This window comes from Macaca mulatta, chromosome 12 (genome assembly GCF_049350105.2).
Source record: "Macaca mulatta isolate MMU2019108-1 chromosome 12, T2T-MMU8v2.0, whole genome shotgun sequence".
NCBI classification, from domain to species: Eukaryota; Metazoa; Chordata; class Mammalia; order Primates; family Cercopithecidae; genus Macaca; species Macaca mulatta.
Genome location: NC_133417.1, coordinates 102,366,799 through 102,379,371, shown reverse-complemented (window position 1 = coordinate 102,379,371; position 12,573 = coordinate 102,366,799). Strand labels below are relative to the sequence as shown.

The 12,573-nt window shown below is 43.4% G+C and overlaps 1 protein-coding gene across 4 annotated transcripts in view; it reads left to right on the top strand.

Moving 5' to 3' along the window:
• Positions 1-109: 109 nt before the first annotated feature.
• The window catches only part of SF3B1 (splicing factor 3b subunit 1), a 49,270-nt gene continuing 36,806 nt past the window's right edge, over positions 110-12,573 (top strand). For 3 of the 4 annotated variants that reach the window (XR_013401773.1, XR_013401774.1, XM_077956167.1), the window contains exon 1: positions 130-186. Coding sequence is in view for 2 of the 4 variants with exons in the window: in XM_077956167.1 (XP_077812293.1) it covers positions 159-186 (28 nt within the window). In the remaining 2 variants the exon portion in view is untranslated. 4 annotated transcript variants of the gene reach the window in all.

The following is a 12,573-nucleotide window of genomic DNA, read 5'->3' as shown; positions in this document are numbered from 1 at the left end:
CTCTAGGTGGCAGCTGTGTCACGTGTCACCCGACGGAGCGCGCTTCTGTTTGGCGCACGCGCAGAGTGCAGCCCCCAGCTATTTTTTTCTCCGTGGCGGCGGCGACGAGCGGAAGTTCTTGGGAGCGCCAGTTCCGTCAGTGTGTTCGAGTGGACAAAATGGCGAAGATCGCCAAGACTCACGAAGGTAAGCGGTCTTTCCCTGCTTACGTGTTTTCTTGGTTGCTAGCTTACTAAGAGCCTTTCTTCCTAGGATTCTGCCTTTTCCTATGGTTTCTTTCATGGGAGCCGAGCCCGCGTTTCGGGGCCAAGGGTCGTCTCCTCCGCGCCAGCGGCGCAGGCCACTGCCCCGCGTAATGGCGTCCTCCTCTTACACCCCCGACAGGCGCTTTGTTCGGTGTTTGGGACCTGCTACTTCAGAGTAGCTTCTCTTCTCTGACCAGAGGGCCTTGTTTAAGCGGCTTCCTCAGTAGGATTCGTGGGCAAGGGATCTGGGAAGCGGGCGTGGGGAGAAAGTCTCACTCGCCTGTCGACAGTGTCGTCCGCATAGTTTATGCAGAAGAGGGTCAGAAAAGCACTGAAATACGGCATCCGCTTTTCCGGCAGGACTGAATCGAATTTAGTTAAACCGAGATTCCATTACTCCTGCCCCCGTGTGTGTTCAAGCGTCAGTGTTACTTGCTTATTTTTCTTGCACGAAACGATTTGGGGATAAAATCTGGTAGTAGTTTTCCCTCCCTTAGTCACTTTTAGTATAATATTGATCTTTTTCTTTGGAGACTGGTTATTGGAAGAGCCAGATGGAAAAGGAAAAGATAAATTACTTTCATTAACGGCCGAAGCTTTCAAACTAGTTGATCGTTTTATGGAATGCAGAGTGTGCAAATTAGGAAAACGTTGGGAATAGACTGGAGTTCATTAGGAAATATCCAGAGATGACAGGAAACGGGATCACTTTTCAGAAAAGACGAGGCATGGGAAGTTGGAACTGCATTCTTTGATTTCTGACTTGGAATCCGAGATTTTCACTGAGAACGAGACTTCTAATTCACTTTTGTTTCATATGTTCTTTCTGGGTATTTGGCTCAGCATTAGTCTGTGAAAGGTAACAGACTGAGGCCATCCAAAATTTTACAGTCAGGTAGGGGAAACAGATGTGTATGTCCTCATTCTCTCATGAGGCCAAATGCATGCTTAAGTAGAAGAACAAACAACATGTTCTGGGAACCTGGATAACGGAATTATTATGCTTAGGGTTATTTCACTGAAGAGGTTACATGTCCCTGTTTTAAAAGGATCAGTTTTAAATCGGGAAGGACATCTGAGCATGAGAACATCTTGTAACAAGGTATTGAATCGTGAAAGGTGTGTTTGAGTAGTAGTCCACTGTGGCAGGAACAGTGGGTGCAAGGAGAGAAGAAATAAATGAATCTGTAAAGGTTGGTTTAGGACCAGAATATGAATGGCTTTGAATTTTTGGGTCACCCGGAGGACCTGAAGTCCAGCTTTCTGCTGTTTATCAGACATGCTAATGAATTGGCAATGGCTTTAATACCAGTATTATTTTAGGTATTTAGGATTTAAATGCTCTCTTAGTGTTCTTAGGCCTTATTATTTTTCTTTAGACTATCTCAAATATAACCTTTTGCAAAATAAGTAGAAAATATAAAGATGTGCTGTTTTTGTTCATTCAGGAGGTTATTCATTTGGGGATATTGATAGTATAGCTTTGATATTTATTGGTAGCATAAGATGCTCTCAAACAGGAAAATCAAAGTTTTGATCAGTTTTCCTGAATTTTTTAGAAACCCAGCTAAAAGCTTTGGTCTATTGCTATTCATTGTCCAAACTTGTTATTTTTGAGATTATTCTATCAATGTGAATTAAGTGATGCCATAAGAAAATAGCAGAACATTCAATACTTGAACACTGTCTGTGCCCATCCCTATGGGTTATAAGTCAGGGGATAATAAATGTTTAGTAGAAATACACATAATACTGACATAGCTTCTTGCTTCCTTCCTAATGACATTTTCTTGGTGGAACTCTAATTATTCATGGTCCATCACTGTTTTCTCTTGTTAAGCCATTTTTGATAAACTGAAGCAGAATTAATGCTTTTAGGGGCAGTGCTGCCATAGCACTCAGTATAAATGTTATATTACTTAGAGTAGTCTATTGTGTTAAGATTTTCTCTTCTACTTAGCTCCAAGATTGAGATAAACTGGTAACTATTTATTTATTTTGCTGTCATATTCTTTCCAAACATTTATTTTATTTATTTATTTTTTTTGAGATAGAGTCTTGCTCTGTTGCCCAGGCTGAAGTGCAGTGGTGCAATCTCAGCTCACAGCAACCTCCACCTTTTAGGTTCAAGCTATTCTCCTGCTTCAGCCTCCAGAGTACTGGGATCACAGGCATGCGCCACCACACCTGACTGATTTTTGTAGTTTTAGAGACAGGGTTTCGCCATGTTGGCCAGGCTGGTCTCAAACTCTTGACCACAAGTGATCCTCCCACCTCGGCCTCCCAAAGTGCTGGGATTGCTGGCATGAGCCACAATGCCTGAACCCTTTCAAACATTTCTATTAGGATCAGGCCTCACATCCTCTTTAACCAATCTGATTATATTTTACCCTGGCCAATGTGGCTTATGCTTTCCAGGATTGAAATATAAAAAGAGCTGGACTTACTCAAATCAGATAAAATCTTTTAGATCTTTCCGCATATTAAATTGTGTCAGGTGTATGGTTATGAATATGCATAATCTTGCCATCCAGCAGTTCTTCAGATACTGCTGACTTTGGCAAACAAATAGGGAACACATATTCTTCTCTGTTTTGTAAGGGGAAAAATGGGTTAATCAAAAATCCTGTGTATCAGCTTGTTTTGCCACTAATCCTTTGAATTAGATTTTTTGGTACATCACCAAGCTGAAAAAGTTTTTTCCCTAATTCTTTGCTTGATGAGTGGCTGGAATAGTTATAGTTTTGTTATTGTGTATCTTGCTAATGTATTTTTTTTTCCTGGGTTTATTTTTATTTTTATTTTATTTTATTTTTTTTTTTTTTGAGACAGAGTCTCGCTCTGTCACCCAGGCTGGAGTGCAGTGACCGGATCTCAGCTCACTGCAAGCTCTGCCTCCCAGGTTTACGCCATTTTCCTGCCTCAGCCTCCCGAGTAGCTGGGACTACAGGCGCCCGCCACCTCGCCCGGCTAGTTTTTTTGTACTTTTTAGTAGAGACGGGGTTTCACCGTGTTTGCCAGGATGGTCTCGATCTCCTGACCTCATGATCCGCCCATCTCAGCCTCCCAAAGTGCTGGGATTACAGGCTTGAGCCACCGCGCCCGGCCTTCCTGTGTTTATTTTTAAGACTGGGTCTTGCCCTGTTGCCCAGGTTGGAGTACAGTGGCGTGATCATAGGTCACTTAACCTACAACTGCTGGGCTCAAGCGATCCTCCCATTTCAACCTCCCAAGTAGCTGCAACTACAGGTGTGTGCCACCATGCCTGGCTAATTTTTACAATTGTTTTTTAGATATGGGATCTTGCTATGTTACCCAGGCTGATCTCGGAACTCCTGGGCTCAAGCAGTCCTCCTGTCTTGGCCTCCCACCGTGCTAGGATTACAGGTGTGAGCCACAATGCCTGGCCTTGAATTTTTTTTTTAATAGAATTAATCATTTGGGAATCAATTTATCAGTATTGTTTGTAGTGCTCAGTAAAATGATTTATATTATAGTTAGTTGTCCTGTTGCAGTTTTGTTTAATGAAAAAGTTGAGGGTTGGGATTCAGAATATACTTCCTATTTTTCTGTGATGTCTTTTAGAAGTCTCGTATTTGGGAAATACTTGTTCACCAGTTACGTCTGGCTGAAGGAGAATAGATATCACTTAGGGACCACACTAAAAGGTGTAGGTGAGAGATTTAACATCTGAGGGCAGTATCTCTGTAATGTGTAATGAGCAGTGATTAGAACATTGAACATAATCCAGATGAAAAATGAAAAATAAAGAAGCATCAAGGAGGAAGAAGTGCTATAAGTTGGGTTTAGCATGATCTAAGGCTTAGAAAGAAGAAAAGGGTTGGTGACGGTGTTTCACACCAATAATCTCAGCACTTTCGGAGGCTGAAGTGGGTGGATCACCCGAGGTCTGGAGTTCCAGACCAGCCTGGCCAACATGGTGAAACCCCCCTATACTAAAAATACAAAAAAAATTATCCGGGCATGGTGACGTGCGCCTGTGATCCCAGCTACTCAGGAGGCTGAGGCAGGAGAATCGCTTGAACCTAGGAGGCGGAGTTTGCAGTGAGCTGAGATCACGCCACTGCACTCCAGCCTGGGCGACTGAGTGAAACTCTTGTCTCAGGAAAAAAAAAAAAAAGAAAAGGCACAGGAGGGGAGATCAGAGGGACAGAATTGGTGGGGAGCAGTTAAATAGTTGTATCAGATGTGACCTTCTGCTATCAGTGGTATGAGTTGTTTTTCTCAAGAGTTTGATATGTAGGTCTGAGTTTTAAAATACAGGAGGCCAGGGGTTGCTCACGCATATAATCCCAGCACTTTGGGAAGTCAAGACAAGGATTGCTTGAGACTGCAAACATACAGAAAAGTAGAGAGCGGCTGGCGCAGTGGCATGCCTGGGCAGATGGCTTGAGCTCAGGAGTTCAAGATTGGCCGGGCAATATGGTAAGACCCTGTCTCTACAAAAAAAAAAATACAAGTTAGCCAGGTGTGGTGGTGTGTGCCTGTAGTCCCAGCTACTTGGGAGGCTGAGGTGGGAGAATCTCTCTTGAGCCCAGGAGATTGAGGCTGCAGTGAGCTATGATGGGGCCACTGTGCTCCAGCCTGGGCGACAGAGTCAGACCCAGTTTCTAGAAAACAAAACGGCTGGGCACAGTGGCTCATGCCTATAATCCCAGCACATTGGGAGGCTGAGACTGGTGGATCACCTGAGGTCAGGGGTTTGAGACCAGCCTGGCCAACATGGCGAAACCCTGTCTCTCCTAAAAAATACAAAAATTAGCTGGGCGTGATGGTGTGCACCTGTAATCCCAGCTACTAGCGGGGCTGAGGTAGGAAAATTGCTTGAACCCAGGAGGTGGACGTTGCAGTGAGCCGAGATCATGCCACTGTACTCCAACCTGGGCAACAGAGCAGGACTCCATCTCAAAAAAACAAAACAACAGACTGGGTATGGTGGCTTATGCCTGTAATCCCAGTTTGGGAGGCCGATGCAGATGGATTGCATGAGGTCAGGAGTTTGAGTTTGGCCAACATGGTGAAACCCCGTCTCTACTGAAAATACAAAAATTAGCTGGACTTGGTGGTGCGTGCCTGTAATCCCAGCTACTTGGGAGGCTCAAGGAGAATCTTTTGAACCGGGAGGTGGAGGTTGCAGTGAGCCGAGATCATGCCACTGCACTTTAGCCTGGGCAACAGAGTGAGACTCCATCTCAAAACAAAATAACAAAACAAAAAAGTACAGTGAGTAGTAAAATGAACCCCTCATATACTTATCACCTAGCTTCAACGGTTCCAAGGTTAGGCCAAGTTTGTTTAATTGGTACACTGGTCCCTTCTACTCTTCCTATTATTTTGAAGCAGATCTTAGACGTACCATTTTATCCATAAATATTTCAGTGTGTATTTCTAAAATGTAAGGACTTAAAAAGATAATACCATAATTACACCTAAAATTAAAATAATAAAATATCTAGTCAATGTTCTGTTTTACCCATTCTTTTAAACTTTGTTTTTCAGTTTCAGTCGGGCTGCCAAGAAAACTGATACATTTTGATTGGTTGGTTTCTCTTACATCTTTTTCATTTCACAGTACATTGTGATTGAGTGATTTATCTCGTAAATCTTTTTCAGTTCATAGGTTCCTCCTCTGTCTCTTTCTTTTTCCTTGCACTTCATTTGTTGCAGAACCTTTGTCCTGTGGTTTCCCACAGTCTGGAGGAATTGGGGAAAATGGCAGTCAAAACTGGTTCCCTCCTTCCCATTACTGCTGCAATCAAGATGTTAGGGGGCCCACAAGCAATGGAAGCACCCAGAAAATTATGGACTCTAGGTATGAGCATAGTTCTGAAATCATACTTCAGGTTTAGGTTGTGCTAGTCATGGTAAGGAAATCCTTTTTTTTTTTTTTTTTTTTTTGAGACCGAGTCTCACTCTGTCGTCCAGGCTGGAGTGCAATGGTGTGATCTCAGCTCACTGCAACCTTTGCCTTCCGGGTTCAAGCAATTCTTTTGCCTCAGCCTCCTGAGTAGCTGTGACTACAGGCACCTGCTACCATGCTCAGCTAATTTTTGTATTTTTAGTAGAGACAGTGTTTCGCCATGTTAGCCAGGCTGATCTTGAACTCTTGACGTCAGGTGATTCATCCACCTCCGTCTACCAAAGTGCTGGGATTATAGGCGTGAGCTACCATGCCCGGCCAGGAAGGAAAGCTTTCTGTTTTTTTTTTTTTGAGACGGAGTCTCGCTCTGTCACTCATACTGGAGTGCAGTGGCACGATCTCGGCTCACTGCAAGTTCCACTTCCTGGGTTCATGCCATTCTCCTGCGTCTGCTTCCCTAGTAGCTGGGACTACAGGTGCCCACTACCACGCCCGGCTAATTTTTTTGTATTTTTAATAGAGACGGGGTTTCACCATGTTATCCAGGATGGTCTCGAGCTCCTGACCTCGTGATCTGCCTGCCTTGGCCTCCCAAAGTGCTGGGATTACAGGCGTGAGCCACTGCGCCTGGCCCTGGGAAGGAAATCTTAAAAAGGATTTGTACAGTCTGGTTCTCCCCCCACCATATTTTTAATGTCAATAAATATACTCTTCAGTTTTTTTTTTTTTTTCTTTTTTTTTTTGAAACGGAGGTTTGCTCTCGTTGCCCAGGCTGGAGTACAATGGTGTGATCTCGGCTCACTGCAAGCTCTGCCTCCTGGATTCAAGCGATTCTCCTGCCTCAGCCTCCGGAGTAGCTGGAATTACAGGCATGCGCCACCACGCCCGGCTACTTTTGTATTTTTAGTAGAGACGGGGTTTCTCCATGTTGGTCAGGCTGGTCTCGAACTCCCGACCTCAGGTGATCTGCCTGCCTCAGCCTCCCAAAGTGCTGGGATTACAGGCGTGAGCCACCAAGCCTGGCCTACTCTTCATTTTTCTAACAGGCCTGCTACCTGTTTTGTATGACACGCAGTTATACACATATCTTAAAAATAAGATGACCAATTTAAGAAAAACCTCATTTTTGACAATATGCCATCAAGACTTTTCCTTTAGGATGGCTCTTTGGTAAATGCAAGTCTGATAAACACTTCACTAAGTGCTCTGATCTCTTGTTTAAGACATTTTTAAAAACTACACTTGGATATGACAACTCAGGATTTTAAGGACTACCTGTAACTTCAATTTTAGGATTCTAAATATACTGTCATGATAGGGAATCACTTGTTTTTAAGATTTCATAATCAATAGCTAAGAGTCCTAGCATATATCCCTACCCTACCCCCAGTGAGTGGGTTTTACTAAAGATGGGAGTAGGGGAGAGGTTGAGGCAGGGAACAGAAATGTGGCTTTCATCCAGAAAATCAGGTAGTTAGGTAATCCATATCACCTATTTCTACCTCTGTACTCCTTTTTCTACTACCACAGAATTGAAATTTTACTAATCTCACTTATCCCAGCTTCTCTTTATCTTACTTGTTCCCTTAATATCTCTCTCCTCCATTTCATCTCTCAAAATTCTTCTTTATCTGTTACACATTCTGCTCTCCTCTGCTCTTTTTTTTTTTTTTTTTTTTGAGACGGAGTCTCGCTCTGTCGCCCAGGCTGGAGTGCAGTGGCCGGATCTCAGCTCACTGCAAGCTCCGCCTCCCGCATTCACGCCATTCTCCTGCCTCAGCCTCCCAAATAGCTGAGACTACAGGCGCCCGCCACCTCGCCCGGCTAGCTTTTTGTATTTTTTAGTAGAGACGGGGTTTCACCCTGTTGGCCAGGATGGTCTCGATCTCCTGACCTCGTGATCCGCCCGTCTCGGCCTCCCAAAGTGCTGGGATTACAGGCTTGAGCCACCGCACCCGGCCTCCTCTGCTCTTAAACTTGGGGAAGTAAATCCATCAAAAAGGCTAAGTTTCTTATAAAGGTAAACATTTACTATAGGATCCAGCAATCCTATTCCTAGATATAGATGTTTATCCCCTAGTGTTTTTTGTTTGTTTGTTTGTTTGTTTTTGTTTTTGAGTGCTCTATTTCCCAGGCTGGAGTGCGGTCACAACATCTCAGCTCACTGCAAGCTCCGCCTCCCGGGTTCAAGCGATACTTCTGCCTCAGCCTCCCGAGTAGCTGGGACTACAGACACACACCATCACACCTGGCTAATTTTTGTCTTTTTAGTAGAGATGGGGTTTCACCATATTGGCCGGGCTGGTCTCGAATTCCTGACCTCAGGTGATCCATCCATATTGGCCTCCCAAAGTGCTGGGATTACAGGCGTGAGCCACCATGCTCGGCCTACCCCAGTGTTATTAAAACCTGTCTTCACACAAAAACCTCTAAACAAATGTTTACAGCAGCTTTACTTGTAATCGCTGCAAACAACTCGATGTACTTCAACTAGAGAATGGGTAAACACACTAGCACAGTGGAATACTACCCAGTAACAAAAAGGCAGAAACTATTGATATGCACAACAGTGTGGAAATTGGAATATTTAACGGTTTAAATGGGTTAAAGAGTGCCAGCTTTTGGCAGTTTTGTGTGGCCAATAGGAGGTCCTAGTCTCTTTTTGCTCAGTCACTAGCAGACAGTATCCCTTTTTTCTTTGTCTTCACATCTGAATGTATTGAACTACGAGTCCAAATTGGGAAGGGATTAGGCTGGAACAGGATTTGTTCATGTTGGTCATAATTGAAGTTGGAAGAGATTATTAGCATAGACGTTTCTTTGCCTCATCAAGTCTTCATTGTTTTTGACCCCTGGTTACTCATTTTGTTATGTTCTCTCATTTTTTATTTTCATAGTTGCCAACCCCTCCTTTTTTTTGAGGTGAAGTCTCACTCTGTTACCCAGGCTGGATTGCAGTGGCATCATCTTGGCTCACTGCAACCTCTGCCTCCCGGACTCAAGCGATACTCTTGTTGCCCACGGGGGAGTGCAGTGGTGCGATCTTGGCTCACTGCAACCTCCACCTCCCAGGGTCAAGCGATTCTCATGCCTCAGCCTCCCGAGTAGCTGGGATTATAGGCATGCCACCACCATGCCTGGCTAATTTTTGTGTTTTTAGTGAAGACAGGGTTTCATTGTTGGCCAGGCTGGCTTTGAACTCCTGATCTCAAAGTGATCCAGCTGCTTTGACTTCCCCAAAGTGCTGGGATTACAGGCGTGAGCCACCGCACTCAGCCAGGTGCCAAGAAATTTTATGCATTGATCATTTGTTGTTAGAAATGATCTATTTGCACATTTTTAGTCAGTTTATATTTAAGAAATTACAGGAATACTTACACACCAGGCTGTAACTTAGTGTTGGCTTTGAAGATACGGAGTTAGAGACAACATTGTCATTCCCAGAGATACAGAATTTGAAATGGAATTTTACAAACCTTGGCTGGCATAGATAGGGGAGAGAAAAATTTGGAAAATTACTTTTAATGACTTTATTTGTTTATTTACTTATTTAGAGACAGGGCCTGGCTCTAACACCCAGGCTAGAGTACAGTGGTGTGATCTCGGCTCACCGCAACCTCTACCTCCTGGGCTCGAGCCATCCTCTGACCTCAGCCTCCTGAATATCTGGGACTACAGGTGTGCACCTGTAGTGACTAATTTGTGTATTTTTGTCGGACTAATTTTTGTATTTTTTTTGTAGAGACAGGGTTTCGTCATATTGCTTAGGCTGGCCTTGAACTTGTGAACTCAAGTGATCTGCCTGCCTGAGCATCCCAAAGTGTCCAGCCTTATTGCCTTTTTATTGATTAATTAATTTATTTATTTGAGATGGAGTCTTGCTCTGTCGCCTAGGTTGGAGTGCAGTGGTGCGATCTCGGCTCACTGCATCCCCTGCCTCTGGGGTTCAAGCAGTTCTCTGACTCAGCCCCCTGAGTAACTGGGATTCCAGATACTCACCTGGTTAATTTTTATATTTTTAGTAGAGACGGGGTTTCACCATCTTGGCTATGCTGGTCCTGAACTCCTGACCTCGTGATCCACTCGCCTCGGCCTCCCAAAGTGCTGGGATTACCATTGTGAGCCCCCATGCCTGGCCGAGATCACCTTTTATGAAATATTTTAACGTACAGAAGAGAATAGAACAAAATATAATGAACACTAACCCACTATTCAGCTTTATCAATTCTTCGTTTTCTGCCATATTTTTTCCCACCTTTTTATTTATTTTGAAAATGAAACCTCAGACACAAAGTTACCTTATTTATGAATGTCATGGTAATAATTTGTTTTCTCATAAATATTTGGGTATATTATGTTTGGTATTTTGGCACATAGTTTATTAAGAAATTTCTGAGTTTTTAGGTCTGCGAATTGCATAATAAGCTGCTGAGTTTTATGGAATCTGATGTCTTAATTTTATGAATCACATGGTGTATGTGTAAATGTGCTGCAGTTTGCAGTGTGTTAACAAAGCCCATTAGCTTTTTGGACTTTATATCCATAGTTTCCAGCAGACAGAAAACAATGCCTGATTTGCATATAAACATTTAATTGTACTGCCTATAAGAAGTTCAGTAATAAACTCCCCTCAGGATTAATTAACTACAAACAACTGCCTAGGCCCAGGAGATTTTTGGCTGGGTAATTTTGTTACTAAATTTTAATAAGAATCTAGTCATGATTTACATGGATTTCATACCAACACTATTTCAGTATTTTATGAACCTTTGTAATTGGAAACTCTAATGCTAATCAGCAGGTACATAAAATCAGTAGGTAAAATTCAGTAGCTGAAATTAGTTCCTGAATAAATGTTATCCAGATGAGGAACTAGTTGCTGAAACTTTAGGATGGAAAAGTTCTTTAGACGGAAAATAAGAGAGATGCTTGATAAGGCAGAAAATGCAAGTTGCACAATATGTGTAGTGTGCAGTTTTTATAAAACAGCACCCCTTTCCTATTTTTTGGTTGTGTATGAGGTAGAGGAAAGTATAAAATGATGCTTTAAATTGGAAAATTTGGTAGGGGTGGGCTGGGGTTGGAAATGGGAGGGGTGAAGGGCCAGGTAAAATAGTTTCCTAGGGTGTTTGTTAATGAGGCAGAATCCTGGGCTTCACAGCCTGAGTTGGAGGTTTGGAGTTAGTGTATCCAAGACCTAGGATTCCACCTTTGTAACAGGTGCACCAGGTCCTTTCTTTGTACGTGGTCCTTAGTCTATACTAATGCTGTATAGGAGATTGCAGACTGTCCTGATTCACCCATTTGTTTCTTGCCTAAATCCTCATGGAAGTCCATTTGTGGTCCTTTTACAAAAACCTATTTAGGTAAAAGTGATAAATGTACCTGTGGTTTAAAAAAAAAAAGCCTGAAGCTGGGCGTGGTGGCAGGCACCTGTAATCCCAGCTATTTGGGAGGCTGAGGCAGGAGAATCGCTTGAACCTGGGAGGCGGAGATTGCAGTGAGCCGAGTTCGGGCCACTCAAAAAAAATAAAAAAGAAAAGAAAATGCCTGAAGGGGCTGGGAGTGGGGCAAATGTAGATTAAATTTTTCAAAATATAAAACTACGAACAGAAACAAAAGTAGAGATCATAGTAAAAAGAACCACCCTGCTCAAGTGAGGATATTTCTGACTGCCTGGGCTGCTGTAATGGTTTGGGTAGAAAGTAACATCTGTGCATGTAGTGCTGCTGTGTAACACGATACACTATAAGAATTTTGAGATCTGATCACAAACTGGGGCTGCTAAATTCAGCATTAAAACTATTCTATCATTTTGAGTTTCTTTCTGTTTCTTTGTTTCTGAGACAGAGCCTCACATCCAGGCTGGAGTGCAGTGGCAGCAATCATGGCTCACTGCAGCCTTGACCTCCTGGGCTCAAGCAGTCCTCCCACCTCAGCCCCCCAAGTGGCAGGGGACTATAGGTTTGCCACCATGCCTGGCTAATTTTTGTAGTTTTTGTAGAGATGGGGTTTTGCCATGTTGCCCAGGCTGGTTTTGAACTCCTGGGATCAAGTGATCCGCCCACCTCAGCCTTCCAAAGTGTTTGGATGACGTGTGTGAGCTACCGCGTCCCGCCTCCAGTTTCTGAGACCTGCTCCTGTTCCTTTCTTACGTGGAAATGTGACCCAGCTGTGCCTTAGACTAGATAAGGACATTTTGTTATCCTGCACATCTATCTTGAGGAACTATAGAGGGCTTTCTCCTTTAGCTGGGAGGTTTGGCAAATGCAGGATGCTATTTGAATCTTTAGCTTTTGATTCATGCAGCTAGCAATTGAGCTTATTTATTTATTTATTGAGATGGTGTTTTGCTCTTGTTGTCCAGGCTGGAGTGCGATGGCGTGATCTCGGCTTACTGTAACCTCCGCCTTCCAGGTTCAAGTGATTCTCCTGCCTCAGCCTCCT